Here is a 17,914-nt window from a genome sequence, read left to right on the forward strand (position 1 = left end):
CCGGTATGCTTTCAAACTGCTAGGTTGGCAGAAGCTGTGAAAGAGCAATGGGAGCTCACCCCATCGTGCGGATTTGAACCGCTGACCTTCCAATCAGCAAGCTCCCATTGTTAGTGAATCTGAGTGAATAGCAAAACTGACACAATTTGACTGGGATAAAGCAGTAAAACAAAAGCCTGCCTGTAATTAGAGATGGACCGAGCAGCCAAATTTATCCCTGTTCAAATTTGGTAGTGCTCAGTCTTAGGCCCATCACATATTGTGTGGACTTTTTTGAAAGAACGCTCCCTCTCCAAACCTGCATTTAAATTGTGCCCATTTTGTATGTAAAATACAAACAAATAAACAAATTTGTGAATGTTTACATAAACTTTTTTTTTAATGTACATTTTTCCGCACAGTGAGAATGTATCACAGAATCTAGATAAGCATGTAATCCGATTGGGAGTGGTGTTCTAGTCTGCAGGCAAGTTCAGCAGCATTAGATTGGGTCAGTCTTCTGAAAAAAAGCAGGCTAAATGAATTCCTCTTCCATTTGAATCTGTAATCAGTGTTGTGAAAGTGGACAGTCTTCTGGTGTCATTTGTAAGAGATGCTGGCAGAATAAAGGTATTAGAAGCCTGTCCCAGGTCCTCAGATGTTCCAACTGCCACTCTGCTGATTAATTATGCTATGGTCTTGGAAACAAGATAGAGAATCCAACAAGGATGGATTTCCAGCACTTCTGCTGTACATTGATTTTGAGGATCATTCTGGATTAAGAGTCTCTTTGATTTTTGCTTCTTACAATAATCTAGTTTATGTTTGACTCCTCATAGTAATTCCATGATGGTTATGTAGCACAGTGCATGTTGCATTATTTCACAGATGGAAACCCCACATTGATCTTACTCAAGAATAATAGCATTTGTGATTATTCAGTGACCGACTCTCTATAGTGCTATTCCTGTACAGTGGTGCCTCGCAAGACGAAAATAATTTGTTCCGTGAGTCTTTTGTCTTGCGAAGCACGGTCCGTCGCAACTGCGCCTCTCCAAGCGGCTTTTAAAAAAAGCGCAAGACGTTTACGTCTTGCGAAGCAAGCCCATAGGGAAATTCGTCTAGCGAAGCAATGCAAAACTGAAAAACCCTTTCGTCTAGCGAGTTTTTCGTCTTGTGAGGCATTCGTCTTGCGGGGCACCACTGTAGATAGAGCTTGCTTTATAGCAGACCTATAGTAGAAATAGCTATTTTTATACTGAAGAATCACTGAGCCTTAAATACAACTTATTACGTTCAGTTATTTATTTTTCTGATTATAACTTCTGGTTTTAAAAACCAATAACCAGAAAGTTGTATTTTGGGAATCGGTGTGAGGTGAGGTTTTTTTTTAAAAAAAGTCAGTAGATGTAGAAGAGAAAGTAAGCAACACCTGAATATTTCTCTTTCAATATCGCTCTCCAGCCCAAACCTCTAATGTTTCCATCTGGTTGAGCCAGTGATTTGAGGTAACGGGGACATAAAGAAACAGAGTAGTGTATGAATTGCATGAAACTCAGCTAGAGTTTGCATCTTCTACTACTGTACTCTCCCAGTAGCAGCCTTTCATTATTCCACCGCTTGTGGTCAAGTATGAGCTGAACAGTCAGCTACTGTTGCAGAGGGGAAAGACCTTGTTTCAAAATGAAGTTGAGTTTAACTGCACTTTTAAAGGAAAGTGATTCATAAGGGCAACAAATAGATAGAAGGGGGAAATGCTAAGTCATACTATAGTTAAAAATAAATCCCAGAGGGTGCTTGAACTTCCATTTTCAAGCTGAATACATTGCCACATGCCAAGTAATCCGTTTCACTAAAGTACAAACCCCAGATGACCTTTTTGAGAACAACTCCTGTTTTCACCCACATCACCCACATCTGGAATTTTACTGTCCTTTTGAGTCTGGGTTCCACCCAAACTGCTTTAGTAAGTGTTCCCACGCTAAACTTGCAATCTTACGCACACTTACCTGGGACTGTATTGAGTAAATTTACTTAAGATCAGGCTGTATAGTTATTTTAAGAACATTGAAGGTGATGTCACTAATGGATCATAATTATTTATTTATTTTGGTCCTGGTGTTACTTCTGGTCAAACAAATATTGTAAAAACCTGTTAATTGGAGACAAAAATAAATTGAGTGTACATTTCAAGAGGAATTGTGCTTGCATCATACTACACAACAGTTGTGGTTCTGAGGGGAAAGACTAATTTTTCTCCATGTTGCCTGCCTTTTTAGGCTGATGCAGACTTAATGTGGTATATCTCTTAAAAATGGTTATGGGGTTATGGAATCATGTGCACATTTACCAATTGCTTCTCTGTTAAGCATGGACTCCTACTACTACCAGACTCTACAGCTGTTACACAACCAGCACTAACCAATGTTTATCTTAACCAGCATTTGAAACTGGGGTGCTGTCTTCAGGAGCTAGTGGGTGAAGACTTCATAGCTTTATTTTGGTTATTAGTCTCTGCCTTGTTTTGAATGTTTTGTGCTTTCTATACAAGCATGCTCCTCCCTTCCCTCCATCAGTGTGACCACAAGAAGGAAATTGGGCCTTCTTTTTCTTTCTGCAAGGAGAAAAGAAGGAAATAGGGTCTTCTTTTTCTATCTGCAAGGAAGCGTCTATTAATATTTTCAACTAACAACAGATAGTTTTGTTTAAACAAGAACGAATGGTGGTTGGTTTAAGTTATGGTTTGTCCAAGTAAGAAACAACATTCTGGCTTGTTTGGGCAAGTGTAAACTGATCAGAGTTTGTCATTTCATCCAAAGTGGAACAAACTGCATTTGAAAATGAAAGCAAATGCTTCCATTCTCCTTGCAAGCACACTGGAGGAGGAGGAGGAGGAGGAGAGAAGGCTCCTCATAAATGTTGATGCTAAAATATTTTGTTTTAACACCAAGACACACTTTTAAGATTTTGTTGCAGAAATTCATATGCAAAGTTGGTCAAGCAAAGATAAGTGTGTTAATCATAATAGCAGTTCTAATGCATTTACTAGATTGCTAAATAAGCAATACTCTTACCTCATATTGGAAAAGTTGTGAATTTTTCAACATTTGAAATTACTACTACTGGACCCAGGAGTGCAGTCTGTGAGTTTGCTGAGCAGAGTGTTCCTATGCATTTTGCTTGGCTCAGAATCTTCCAATCCAATATCGAGTGAAATAAACTGATGAATGTTTAACAATATAAGTGTACAATGAAGAAATAAACTCATAAATAAATTGAGAAGCTTGTTTCGGTATAGGCAGCTGGCAGTGGGGGTACAACATTGCAGCGGGTTGGACTAAATGACCCTTGTGATCTCTTCCAACTGTGATTCTATGAACATAGCTATTGTGGTTGGTATTCATTGATAGCCTTATTCATAAGGACTGTTGCTGCCATGTGCTTCCAAAGTTGCAAGAGATGTGGTAATGGGGGGGGGGGAAACAATCATACTCTTCCCACACCAATAACCCATGGAAGCTCTACCTATGAGAAAAGTAGCAAGTATGGACAGTTTATTTCCCCTTTTCCCCTCTATTGCAACTTAATGGTAATAATTTCACAGTAACTGCGGCCCACACACATGAGGTTAGTGAGTGGAGAAAGAAGAGCAGGGAGGACTTGGGCAGCCCACAATATTTCCACATACACCCTCACATCTCCTAAGTTCCTGCTTCTCTCTAATGAGGCAGCAAGTGGCTTGAGCCCCACCATGCACGGAGCTTATACTTGGCATGAATGGCTAGCATAAGCAGATGCATAAGCAGATCGTGAGTCACTGCCCTAGGGGAGTAGCAGAAAGTCCAGAATTAATATGCCTGTGGTCTGTTGTGGTGCTATGCACATGAAACAATAGCTGCTGTACCTGTACCAGTGTGCAATAAGAATAATTGCATTAAAAAACATCAATGGGCCTATAACTGGTATATTATTGTTAATTTTTGAATTGCATTGACGTTTTAATGAAATGTGATGCTGTATATTTGAACTGTCAAGATTAATATATGCTAATGTCAGCATGAGTTAATTGATAATAACCTGCTTTTAGATTCTCAGATATTTAAAGAGAATTAAGAGAAGCACTCAGTTGCCCTTTAAAACTTGATAATTCCTTTTGTAACAGGTAGCAATAAGTTTTCCTTCTTTTTCTTCACAATTGCAAAGAAAATTATTCATTTAGTTCTGTGATTATTGAAAATCCATAGGCAAGATACATCTGAAAGCATTTTCATGTGTTTGGTGGTGGGACTCAGGGAGTAATCTACTACTTTTGGTGTACTGTTATGTGTTTTCTTAAACTGTTAGGTACTATTCCTTAGCTGCAGACACACGTCTTTGCTTTTTGGCTAAAAGTTTTATACTTCAAATTCTGGATATTCCATAAGATGTTGAATTTGAAGCCTGCTATAGTGGCCATGTGTGGACGTCATGTTGACCTTAGCCATAGTTAGGGAAATCAGCCTGTGAATGGACTGTGTGCTGGTCTACGCAGCTCATGTAGTTCCTGTTTCATTTCTCCTTTGCTAGAGTGGGGAAGCAAGCAGTGAAGTGGGTGGCTAAGTGTTGGATGTGAACCACCGCTTGTGCTCCCCCCTACCAACCACACTGTGAGGGGTAAGCAGAGAACAAACTTTAGCTGCTCTGTGCTAGGTAGCTGATGTTTAGAAATACGTATTAAACCAGGGTTTAGTAATTTCTATGTGAGCAGTGCAAAACCTTAGCCCTTAGATAAAAGGGGAGGATTAATTCCACTTGCTGCTTCTATCTGGCCATTAACTCCATCTTCTTATTCTCTTTGGCTCTATGCTGTGTTCAGTTTGCTAGATAAGGTTGTAACTAAGAAAAGTGATGCTTTGTTCTAGAGCAAAAGAAATCAGCTGTTCTTGCAGAGACAGCGGTAATCATGTATTTAAAATCAGTGGTTTGGGGAAAATAAAACTTTTAATTACTAAGTACTCTGCTATTACAGAAAATGTGGTTGATGCAAGTTAAAGGGAGACTAATCCATCAAATGTTTGCATAGGATTTTTATTTGCAAATATAACACAGAAAGTGGGAGGAAACCCACATCCCCAGCTGACATTAACAATAAAAATGTTATTTCAGTAATAAGATAAGCAGACCATGTGTCCAAATAGGTATCTAAACGAGATTGCTGTTCATAAGTCATGTGTACAAATGTAGAAAGGGCAGTGAGAACTTCAGACCACTGGGTACTAGATGGTGAATGTTTGTCATTCCAGCCTTGCAATATCTTCTTCTTTGATGATCACTTGCAGCCGAGTAAGATTGTCTTCCATAAACACGGTTTTAACAATGAGTTTGTAAGTGATTGTGGAGGCCAATTCTGGATCCAAGCGTTCTTCCACAGTGGAAGGGTAGGAGTTGATCATAGTGTGAATTTGCCAAGTATGTCTTCCTCTTAGCACGTTTCTTCCTTGCATCCTGAGTTCAAGTGTCTTCAAAGCCCATGACACCTTCGGTAAAGGCTGATCTCCAACTGGAACACTTGCAGGTCAGTGTTTCCCAGTTGTCAGTGTTTATACTACATTTTTTTAGATTTGCCTTGAGAGAGTCTTTAAACCTCTTTTGTTGACCACCAGCATTACGCTTTCCATTTTTAAGTTCGGAGTAGAGTAGTTGCTTTGGAAGACGATCATCAGGCATCCGCACAACATGACCAGTCCAACGAAGTTGATGTTGAAGAATTATTGCTTCAACACTCGTGATCTTTGCTTCTTCCATTACACTGATATTAGTTTGCCTGTCTTCTCAAGTGATGTGCAAATTTTTTTGGAGACACTGTTGATGGAATATTTTGAGGAGTTGGAGATGGCGTTTATAAGTGCTCCATGTTTCACAAGGTGGTAGTACAGTAGCTTTGTAAACAAGCACTTTGGTTTCCCTGCGAATGCCCCATTCCTCGAACACTCTGTGCTTCAGTTGGGAGAAAGCCGCACTTGCAGAGCTCAGGCGATGCTGGATTTTGGCATCAATGTTGGGCCTTGTGTAAAGATAACTGCAACAAGACAAGATATCTATCTTAAGGGGATTGAATATAGCCAGAATCTTCCTGCCATTGTGTTTTCGGGGTCTGCTTCAGAAATTGCTAGGACTTGGACTTAAATATCAATAGTACTCTTGCTATAGCTACTTTGCTAGCTGCTAGTAAGTACTTTTAGCAATAGATTATAGTTCGTTCTCTTTCTGTCTTTGCTGCATATATATGTATATGTACTGATAGACAGGAGAGAGTATATCACTCATTTCTGTTTCATATTTTGCTGAGGTACTTGTGAGTTTGAGATGTAGCGATTGTCAACTGAGCGCCTGATGTCATTTGACACACATATATTGGCTTGTATTCAGTGTTAGTCATTCTCGGAATAAACCCATACATATTAATGGACATGACCAACTTTGGTCCATTAGATTTAATATGTCTACTCTGAGTAAAATATAGGTGGATACAGCGCAATCTCTATGCCACTTCTGCACTGTTCATCCATAATCCTCTTCCATCACAATTCTGTATTTTTCATGTGGATTTAAAAAAGGAAAGAAAATTTGTATTTATATACATACTTTAATATTTATTTTATAATGCATTTCCCCTCAAAATAAGCATTTAAAAAGTATTTATACAGTTCCTGAGCTAAGAACTGTCAGAACATTTGAGAAGTGTAAGAGCTGGTGGATGGATACACACATTGGTTAGAAGGGGCAGATCTGGTCAGCTTTTTATCAGAATTCACAAATATCAAATTCCTCAAACATCCCTAGCCTACTTTAGTCACACAATACAATCTGTGCTAACCCTTACAACGATGTATAATGGGATTATCTTCCACAGGAATGGTATCGCCTCATGTGGTGAACAGGAAAAAAATTATTTGCTGTATACCAGCTGAGACACAACTCTCTATAAAAAGGAAAATGTGCTTCAAAAAGAAATCAAAGCTTCCTTCTGGGTCCTGGAAATCCCCCTATGTTGTCAGTTTAACAAACCTCATTGCTAAATCAGTTGTTTCATCAGTTGTTCATCTTGTAGAGCCATCTTTTTTTTACCCAGGCTCTCCCTGACCCATAAAGTCAGGCTCTGTTTTTATTTGTTTGAATGCCTGTTTTTTATGTACTTTTAGACAACTGGTTTTTACATTATTATTTTTATAAATAAAAATCACTAACAAGGAAAGTTTTCAGTTTTTCTTGTGGAAATGATGTATTCAGGCTTTTTTTTTTTAGTTTAGTTTATTTTCCCGCCAGTTCACAGGTTTATTGTTCTAGCCAAAGGCCATGACAATCTTGTAGCAATAATATCAATAAAATAACACAGAAATGAGAGTCAGAGTTGGTTTAAATGGTGGTATGACTGATGCTTTTAAAATGTTCTAAGGAGTGAAACCGAGTTGCATTCTGGCTCCCACTCCTTTTAACTTTTATATTGATGATTTGGTGCCAATGCAAACTCCCCCTCCCTAGTAATTAGGAACAGAAAGATCTTAATTTAGATGTATGCAAATGATGTAGTGCACCTCTCTCTTTCCCAGGTGGGCCTCAAAAATCTCTTGGAAGTTTAATTTAATACAGTGGTACCTTGGTTTACAACCAAAATCCGTTCTGGAGGTCCGGTTGTAAACCAAAACAGGTTGTAACCCAAGTCAAGCTTCCGCCAATGGGGCCTCCCCCCCAAAAATTGGTTGTAATCCAAAAAAAGGGACACACACTTCCGGGTTTGATGTGTGGTTGTAATCCAAAACGGTTGCAAACCAAGGTACCACTGTACATTTCGCTGCACAGCAGTTTGCATATTGAAAACCACATTTTGGGGTGCATGGTGAGTGCAAAGCAGAATGGTTACATGAACTCACAGCTCTCATCTAAGCCTCCAGAAAATCCCTACATGTTTCTCTTTCCCCTCCATACCAACCCAAGAATTACATGGCCACCAGAATAGGGATTGCCCAAGATCGAGTGTTGACCTTTTTCAGACCAAAGGGCCCCTTGCAGGTGGTAATGACAAGCAATCTCTCTCCTCTGTCTGTCTCCCTCTCTCTCTGTTGTCGGTATTTCAGACTTAAACTCAATAAAGAAATATGTGAAAGAAGGAAGGAAAACAAATTTTGGCAATTTTCATTAGTATATTTTAGTTTTTCTTCCTGAGGGAGGGCAGACGGATAATTTCAGGCACCTTTTCTAAATCTAATTACTGATATGGTTAATTCTGATTGTAATTCTTTTGTATTTTTAATATATAATTTTAGCAGTGTGTGTGTTTTTACAGTGCCCTGGGATCTTTCAGCAAACAAACAAACAAACAAGTTGGCAAACCTCATTTAATTTCCATTCTATAAGTATTAAGTGCACAATCATAATCCATAGCTATGGTCAGTAACATTCAGCCACCATTAATTAAGATGCCTTTTTCATTCTTGGTTACTTTTACCACTGGTAGAAATGAACTGAAAGTGTTAAGTCACTTCACCTCAGACACCAGACACCCAGCAGATGGTAACATTTGTGAATTGTTGTTGATCTGAGCAGGATTAGTTTGGTGACCTAGGGGTGAAAGGCTGTCTATCCCATTACTATATCCTAAGACATCAGATACCCTATTTTGTTTCAAGAACCAGCAAAAATGGAAGAATCATAGAGAGAAACCAAAGCTATTTTGATAAATACCTGTTCTATATTATTTTGTATGCATTGATATTCTTCCATAAATAATGATAATTCTTCTTTCTGTCTTGCATGCTGCTAAATTGTGATTTTAAAAACAGATTTTTTTATCATTCATAGGGCTTTACAAAATAGATGCCATGATTTATTTGCCACTTAATATTTTTAAACTTATTGTATGTACATTTTTTCTAGTACGTTTTGGAATTTAGTGTTTTATATTTGTTTATCCTATGCTAAAGCTGCACATTTCTCCCAAGCACATTTACTATGGTGTCAATCCCACTGAACACAGTGGTGTTTACTTCCAGGTAGACATGCCTAGTATTCTGTGGGATGAAATCAAGAAGAAAAATATTTATGACCTGACCCTTACGTTTGTTTTGCTTGTTACTCTGCTTTTGTAAAGCTACCTTTTAGTAGGGGAAGTCCGAGAAATGCATGACACTTAAAATATGACACTTAAATCTGTGGAATTTCCACTGAGATAATAGTGAAACTACTATAAACTTCAGTATATTTGTTTGATTTCAAGCTGACCATATAGCACTACCCCCTAGGTCTGCCAAACTATTTTCAAGATGCTTTTTGCCTCAGGAGCACTTTAGTTCAGAGTTCTTTAATTGACTTGAAGTGACTGAGTGACTGAAGACCTCCCTAGAGGGTAATAACAATGCCTCTACTGTACAGTGCTGGCAGCTCCTGACATTATTCGGTATTTGCTTACAAGAGCCTCATGTTCAGGTTTTCAGATGTACAATTCAAAATAGAAGTAGCTTGCCTTTGACACGGTCTTTCTTTTTCTGTCCCTAGGCGTTAGATCAGGACCGAACTGCACTACAAAAAGTTAAAAAATCTGTAAAATCTATATATAATTCTGGGCAAGGTAAGCTTCATTTTTCTTAATCATAATAAAGAGTTACTCAGTAGTGTCAATATTTCTTGCCATTTTACTCTTTTTAAGATTCAAGAAATGGCTGTCAAATACCTATGGTTAAAATCCAGTTGAAAGGCACTAGCAATTTAAAGGAGCTTTATATATATTTTCTGAACTAGAGTTTACCAGTTCCATTTATCACAGCTTTAATTGTTTTGCAGGTATATGCACATTGGTATATATAATTTTTTGTGAGATTTCAAAAAACACCCCCCCCCAAAAAAAACCAGCATAATCTGTTGCTCAGAACAATATTTGTCTGTCAAAACAAACACAATGTCATAAAGATTATTCTGTTCAAAAAGAAGTGTTTCTTCTTGGCTGTATTGATATTTCTTAGTTCATTGGCGGACTGTTGAGTTTTGTATTCTGAGAGTACTTTTACTTTCTGTACTCATGATTTTAGACTTCCGTCACTTCCTGTCTGTCCCCCCCCCCCCGTACTTTTTCCTGTCCTAAAAAATGCCTGTGAATGAGGCGAGTGTGATTCAAGATTCCATTAATCAGTTAAGCGTTATTTATTTTGACTAGGTCCTTGTCAGTGCAAAGTGAACGGGAAATAGATGACTTTCCTAGAATATATTTAATAAAAGTATGACCTGCAAAGAAAATAACTGCTAAATGAAGTGTTTAAATCAAGTGGTCTCTTTTAAACGTAATGTGTGCCTATTCCATCTTCACATATTTTGGTCTATAACAGGGGTCAGTAAACTTACTGCGCCTCGGGCCGGTGTCCCCGCGTGGAGGGCGGGGGAGTGCGTGCCCATACAGGTGCGCACATGCTATTTCCGGTGCACTTCTGGGTTGGAGAAGCACCGGAAATAGCTTGTGCGCATGCGCACGGGCCTCCTCTGACCCAGATGTGCACCGGAAATAATGTTTGCGCATGCGCACAAGCTATTTTCGGTGCTCCTCCAACCCGGAAGTGGGCAGCCACACAGCGCCAGTAAGAGCGGGCAGCGGGGGTCGCCACGGGCCGGATAAACGAGTCCCTCGGGCCTTATCCGACCTGCAGCCCTTAGTTTGGGGACCCCTTGCCTATAGTCATCTTAAAAAAGAAAGAAAGAAAGTTCACAACATTCTGATGTGTCTCAGTTGCTGTTCCTTTTCCTCATGGCTCAGAATTTTAATGAGCAAATTGAGCGTGTGTATTTGGAACACCAGAAATTAAAATTAAAAATTAAATACTATAAGAACTACAAGAGTGGGACAATATGTGTACATCCCACCAAGCTCACCCTTTTTTATCTGATAAGTAATGGTGCTGCCACTATGACACACTTGTGTCATTATCAGTATGTTAAGAGCTTAAAGATGTGCCTACCCATCACTGTGTGATACGGTTTAATTGCCACTTACGACAGTCCAAAAGTGGATTTGATTGGTGTTTTTGTATCTAAAAGTCATGCTGTCAACTGTTCCAGGCATAGCCAAGAAGCTCACCACTCTTCCTGTTAACCATCAGTCACTGGCCACAAATACCAAACTTCCGCCACATTCTGTAAAGCCATTTAGCCACAGGGGGATGTTCACATTTTTATTGTGGTATCAAAACACAGTAGTTGCAGACATCTTTGGATGACTTGACTACATAAATACACTGTGATGCTTAGTCCAGTCACTTTAAAACCATTATGACGAGCAATTCCTGTGGTTGTAGCAGTGGTGTGGCTTATACACGAAATTCTTACTTCTTAGCCATTTTTCAAATTCTTGTTCTGAAATTAGCTAGGTGAACACTAGCACTTGTTTCAGGACCAAAGGACTGACTAACAGGAAAATAAGCATCTCTCTCACTGAAATATTATTCAGAGTGGTAATCTTGCTATCAAAACGTTAATAATGCTACAAGCAAGAGGCCAATTTAAAGTTGTGCTTCTTAATGCTATTGTTAGTATTAATATTGTTTCTCATTCGTAGGAAAAAAATATATTTCTATATTTTTCCCTCTCAGAACATGTCCAAAATGAAGAGAACTATGCACAAGTACTAGATAAATTTGGGAGTAATTTCTTAAGTAGAGATAATCCAGATCTGGGCACTGCTTTTGTAAAGTTTTCTACATTGACTAAGGAATTATCAACACTCCTGAAAAATCTGGTAAGAAGTTTCTAATGTTTTGTTTCTTCATAATATTTACATTTTAAACAAGTATTTGCTTTGCTTTCATTTTTGTAACAAATTGTCCGCTCTAGAAAAACTTTTCAAATTTTCTGTAGGCAGCAGCATGTGTTTGGTTCTAGCTGCAGATAAAGACAGGGAGAATATCTCATTTAATCAATACTATACCATATTTTTGAATTATGGTGAATTCTGGTGCTGGAGGAGACTCTTGAGAGTCCCATGGACTGCAAGAATATCAAACCTATCCATTCTGAAGGAAATCAGCCCTGAGTGCTCACTGGAAGGACAGATCCTGAAACCGAGGCTCCAAGACTTTGGCCACCTCATGAGAAGTGAAGACTCCCTGGAAAAGACCCTGATGTTGGGAAAGATGGAGGGCACAAGGAGAAGGGACGACAGAGGATGAGATGGTTGGACAGTGTTCTTGAAGCTACCAACATGAGTCTGACCAAACTGCGGGAGGCAGTGGAAGACAGGAGTGCCTGGTGTGCTCTGGTCCATGGGGCCATGAAGAGTCGGGCACGACTAAATGACTAAACAACAACAGCAACACACCATTTTTTTAGGCGTGAGATTTTCCTAGCTCTGCAAATGACAAGGAATGTTTTAAACGTGTGCTGCAGGGGTGGCATTCAATGCAGTCTCTGCTTGAATGGAACAGTAAAGGAGCTACTTAATTAAACCATTAAGAGCTCATAGACCAATACAATTATGATCATTGTATGTTTCTGATTTATTCAAACTGCTTTGTGACACTAAAGAAATGGTCAGAAACCTTAAAAGGTCTTACTTCATTTTTTAGTGCTTTTTAAAAACACATTTAACAGGGAATTATTTACAATATTTGAGTGGATTGTGATGATTGCTCATAGAACAGAGCTCGGCTGCCTCCTCTCCACCCCCAAAAAAGCTGTTCCTGATTGTTGGATAAATGTTTGAGAATCGCACGGGCTATTGAATAGAAGCTGTGGTTAGAGTGTAGAGTTGACAGAAATCATGGACATTCCTATGGTTCTAGTGTAGCCTTTCAGGCCTTTCCCATGGGTAGGATGAGCATTACTCCCGGGAAGGGAAGAAGGAGCCAAAAAGACACCGAGGGTAAAGCCCATTGTATATGATTTTTAATGCTATTTTTTTGCAGCGTATTGCAGAATAGAGAGCTGAAAGGTGTCTTGTGTTTTGTTTCTCTTTTTTTGTCTTTGCAAAGCTTAGATCTGTTTACACTTTACTCTCCTAATGAGAGAACAATATGGTTTATGCTTCATCATTAGCCAAGCCTCAGGCTTATGTGGTTTATGACTCTTCTTCAAGAATAACCTTTAAATAGATATATTTGGATGGCACCTGACATTCCTTCCAACCCCCAGTGTAAAAAGAGAACCTGTTCTTCCTCTAAAAAGGAAAACTTTCTTGTTCTAAGAGAGAGAGAGAGAGAGAGCTGTAAAGCTCAAAACACTTTGAGCCATTTTCAAGAACAAAACTGACTTTTTACAAAGCTGTTGGAATTTTTTCCTGGTTTCATGAATTGGTATAGTTTCCCTTTGAAGACCCTCATGATATGAAGCTTGATAAAGGGCTTATTTCAAACAATAATCTAAATTTTTGCGATAGGTGTAAATGCCACATTAGTAGAAACAAGACATTAATGGATATTTGTAGCTCACCTTAAGCTCATACTTTTAAAAATTGAATAACACTGCTTTTTCTTCGTAGCTTCAAGGCTTGAGCCACAATGTCATCTTCACATTGGATTCCCTCTTAAAAGGAGATTTGAAAGGTGTCAAAGGGGTAAGTTTTTTTGCTTGAGAACTATAATAGTATTGCTGACTTGGTTGCATGGGCTTTTGCTGCTTTCCCATCAGTGTTCTTGTGGTGACATCATATCTGCATAAAATTCTGTAGAATCAGCTGTAATTGCATGCTTTACATTTCATGCTCCTTCTTCGAAGCTTGAGATATATGTGCCTTAAGATCCATGGGAAAGAAATTCTTAAAGTTATAAAAAGAGAAGCCTTTCTTTCTTTCTTTTTTAAAAAAGTAAATTATAATCTTGAAAGAATATCTTAAGCATATACATTTTAACATAGCAGTGTCATAAACTTATTTTAAGTGCATTTTCTCTTTCCTAAGGATCTTAAAAAGCCTTTTGACAAAGCCTGGAAGGATTATGAGACCAAATTGTAAGTATTGTTCACTCTGGGTAAACATTTGACCAGCTTTAAGTGTGTGACCTAATCATTTCTTTCAAGCCTTGAGCTTTTCTGGGGATGTCTGTCACTTTCTTCAGTGTCAATGGATGATATGGAATTATTTAATAGGCACATAGTAAACTTACGCATTTCAGTGATGCTCGGGAATATGTTCTTGTGGATTGACAAACCTGGTTTAGTATAGTTTATTCCTCATTTAGTGAATATGCATGCGATAACAAATACTACAAGATGCCACTGGGCTCATTCACACTATGGCTTAGCATTATGTGTGTGCCACACCTCTCTTCTTGTAGTGTAAGCATAAGGAAATGGGATGAATTTGCTTCTGCTTTCAGCTTACAATGATTTGTTATGCCTGAATCAGGAAAACTGCACTTTAAGCTATGGCTTGTCCATACCAGCAAGGTTTGTAAACTATCATTTGAAGCTGGCTTATTCAGGCAAGCCTTAGTTAAAGCTTTGGTTCATACATAAAGACAAACTGCAGTTAGTTGAAAAAGGAAGGATGTTCTTCCTTCCTTCCTTTTTCATTTATTTTGCTGCACTGGAGTAGTGTGGAGAATTTCCTAAGCATGAGATTCATTCAGATAGCATTATGTCAGAATTCAGCCACTGAATTCTGAAAGTGCCTTTTTTATGGGGCCCATTTGTTAGCAAGGACAGGAGTGATACCTTACCCCCTATCCCAGTAGGAATAGGGTCAAGCAGAGCACCCACTGGCAATTTGGTAGAAATGCAGTCCTCTCCAAACACAACTTCAAGCGATCCTTGGTGGGAAATACCATTGTCACTTTCATTGAATGTTGAATTCAGACTAGGGAGACCCAAACTCAAAATTCTTGTTCGGTTACAATATTGCTTAGATGATGCTGGGCCAGTCACACACACTCAAGCCATCATATTTCACAGGATTATTGTGTTGATTTGTGATTTTCTTTGGAGCGGGGAATTACATATGGTGTCAACTCTTTATGGGAAAATAAATATGTAATCAAATAATTCTTTTTTTAAAAAAAATCGACTGTTTCCAACAATAGATATATAATTTTATTTGTAATTAGCATAATTGTTAATAGATATTTCATGCCCAACACTACTGCCTGAAAAGATTACTATCTAAGATTATGGTGAGGAACTTTGTATAACCCAGTTTCATTTGGTTTTGGTGGATTTCAGTTGGACTCCAATATATGTTTTGTGCATTTGCTTTGTGTATTTGTAATACTTGGAAAAGAAATGATACAGCAGCAACCTCTAGTTCTGAGGAACAATTCATTAATTTGTAAAAGTAGCAGCTGATCTAACAACTTACACTTGAAGGAATTCAGCAATGCAGAGACTTGTAGGTAGACTTTGGTGAGTTGCTGGCTGCATCCATACAGTATTGCTGTAAAACTGGAGAAATGGATCAATATGTTGAGCAAAATGCAATGTTTGAAACTGAGTGCTAAACGTATAAAGGTGGAATGTGGATAGAAATAAACTACAAAGAATAGCGGTAGTAGTTGTTATGGCAAAGTTTGGTTTCCGTTTTTCACTTTCTGGTTCATTCTGTATGTTCTTGTTTACTTTGGCTCCCATCCCATGACTCATGTAACAGAAATAATAATGAAGCAAAAAGAAAATGAAAAAGATGTGTTTATTAACACTTTTGAAAGGTGGAGTCATATACAGAGGTATAAGAAAATAGGATTTGCAGCCATTCAAGATCACCTCTATAATATTAGTGACAGTTGTGCTAAGTGAATTGAACACTGGTTAAATTTCCTTTCTACATGCTTCAGACAGCTGTCTGATTTATTTTTGTTTTTTTAAAGTGCAGCATGTACTTCATCCGTTTTGAGCGTTAATTCCTGCCTCTCACTTTTTGAAAAAAGAAAAGAGTATTTAAATATTGAAAGACTGTGCAGGAAAAGTAAGAAGTGACAATGTTTATTGACTGTATGCTTTTGAAATTTCAGCACAAAAATCGAAAAGGAAAAAAGAGAACATGCAAAACAGCATGGGATGATACGAACTGAGATAACTGGAGCTGAGATAGCAGAAGAAATGGAGAAAGAAAGAAGGCTATTTCAGCTCCAGATGTGTGAAGTAAGTAACAAATTGTTTGAAATGTTTTTATCCAAATTTCTACTGAAATACTCTAAAAGTCCTGTTACAAAATGTTGCTGGGTTGGAAATAGTACATTGGACAACTCAGCGGCATAGCAAATTTTCTTTTCCTATTAATCTGAATGTCACATAAAGCTTCATCTAGCCAATTCCATTTTTGACTTTCAGGGCTAATTCACACTTAAGGCACTATTCAGTTTTAAGAATGGGTTAGAAATTGTGGAGAGGAAGAGGGAACAAACAGCTTCAAACAATTTGGGGGTGGGGACCATCTGTTTATCATGGTGTTTGTTTTTAATTACTTCTAAATAAATTTTAAGTTTCCTATGCCATACTGATCTATTTTGTATACACTAAAATCTTAATCACTGTATTGGTGGAGTGGTTTCAGATGTCAACTGCAAGGCAACCTCCAAGATAATTGCTGAATTTGTTAAACAGATCTGAAATAGTTCTTGTATTTGAGCACAGCTGAAGCCCCAATATATAATTATCTACTGAGCTTTGGTTTTTCTTTCTACAGTATCTCATTAAGGTTAATGAAATCAAGACAAAAAAAGGTGTGGACCTTCTACAGAATCTTATTAAGTATTATCACGCACAGTGCAAGTAAGTATAATTATTTAGCTAAAACTGATCTTACTTTTCTGACTTGCTTTGGTGTTTTCTGTTGCTATTTTATAGTAGATTTGCAAGATTTTATTTTTCTCCTTAATAAATAAAATTATTTCTACTGCAGTTCAATCCACCCTTTGTAATAAGTGTGCTCAGTTCTTACTATTACCACACGGAAGTCCAAATTTTATTACCCTTTCAACTGGCATATAAATTAGTTTTAAAATTTGGCCTGTCAGCAGAACATTTGGCAGCTCTGTGCATGGAATTTTTCCAGAAAGAGGGAAAGGGCAGCTTAGGAAAAATTCTGGCTTTGTAACAGGGTGTGTGTGTGTGTGTTAGCTCTTTTGGCATTTAGAAACCAATATTCCTTGCAACCTGACTTTCAGAAGGTTGTGAGCTGATGCATAGAACTGTCTGAGGTCTTTTCAGTGGATATTTTGCCTCAAGATTCCAGTCCTTTGACATGTGTTTACTTCCCTTCCCATGTGGTGAAGGGAACAACAGAGCATTGCCCGAATGCAGAAGCCCTCAAGTTCATCAGTTGATTGCTGATTTTTAAAGGGCTGAAAATTGGCCAGTAGGTGAAACTACCGTATTTTTCGCCCTATAGGATGCACCGTCCCATAAGGCGCACCTAGTTTTTTGGGGGGGGGAAATAAAGGGGAAAAACTTATTTCCCCCCCCAGGCGCGGGGCTGGGGCGGCCCGAGCTTCCCCCGACCCCAGCCCCCAAACAGGCAGCTCTCTGCAAGCCGTGGGAGCCCAGCGCTGGCTCCTGCTGCTTGCAGAGAGGTCCGCGAAGCCTGGACGCACTGAGATCAGCGCGCACAGGCTTCGGGATGCCGGCAACTCTCCCCAAGCAGCAGGAGCGCTCCCGCTGCTTGAGGAGAGGTCCGCGAAGCCTGGAGAGCGAGAGGGGTCGGTGCGCACCGACCCCTCTCGCTTTCCAGGCTTCAGCGAAAGCCTGCATTCGCCCCATAGGACGCACACACATTTCCCCTTCATTTTTGGAGGGGAAAAAGTGCGTCCTATAGGGCGAAAAATACGGTATTCAGCAAGATTCAATCTTTGTTGTATTCCTGCATGAACATATTTACAGTAGGTTGTATCGAATGCTGCATATGTTCTGGTTGTGCAATGGGACTGCCCCTTTCCTCTAGAATACCTGCCTCAAAATATTTTTTCAGAGTTTCCTCCAACCCCAGAACAGATTT

At 38.8% G+C, this 17,914-nt stretch overlaps 1 protein-coding gene across 6 annotated transcripts in view; it reads left to right on the forward strand.

The window, feature by feature from the left end:
• ASAP1 (ArfGAP with SH3 domain, ankyrin repeat and PH domain 1) overlaps positions 1–17,914 on the forward strand; it is a 143,107-nt gene that overhangs the window by 70,125 nt on the left and 55,068 nt on the right. For 5 of the 6 annotated variants that reach the window (XM_083516604.1, XM_083516601.1, XM_083516605.1 and 2 more), the window contains 6 exons: positions 9,511–9,583; positions 11,589–11,734; positions 13,472–13,546; positions 13,889–13,938; positions 15,933–16,062; positions 16,607–16,692. In XM_083516604.1, the coding sequence (XP_083372730.1) occupies positions 9,511–9,583; positions 11,589–11,734; positions 13,472–13,546; positions 13,889–13,938; positions 15,933–16,062; positions 16,607–16,692 (560 nt within the window). Of the gene's footprint in view, positions 1–9,510; positions 9,584–10,045; positions 10,341–10,678; positions 11,735–13,471; positions 13,547–13,888; positions 13,939–15,932; positions 16,063–16,606; positions 16,693–17,914 lie in introns of those variants that run through there. The other variant, XM_083516606.1, reaches the window with a different exon arrangement.

This window comes from Podarcis liolepis (assembly GCF_965112155.1).
Source record: "Podarcis liolepis genome assembly, chromosome: 8".
Classification (NCBI taxonomy): Eukaryota; Metazoa; Chordata; class Lepidosauria; order Squamata; family Lacertidae; genus Podarcis; species Podarcis liolepis.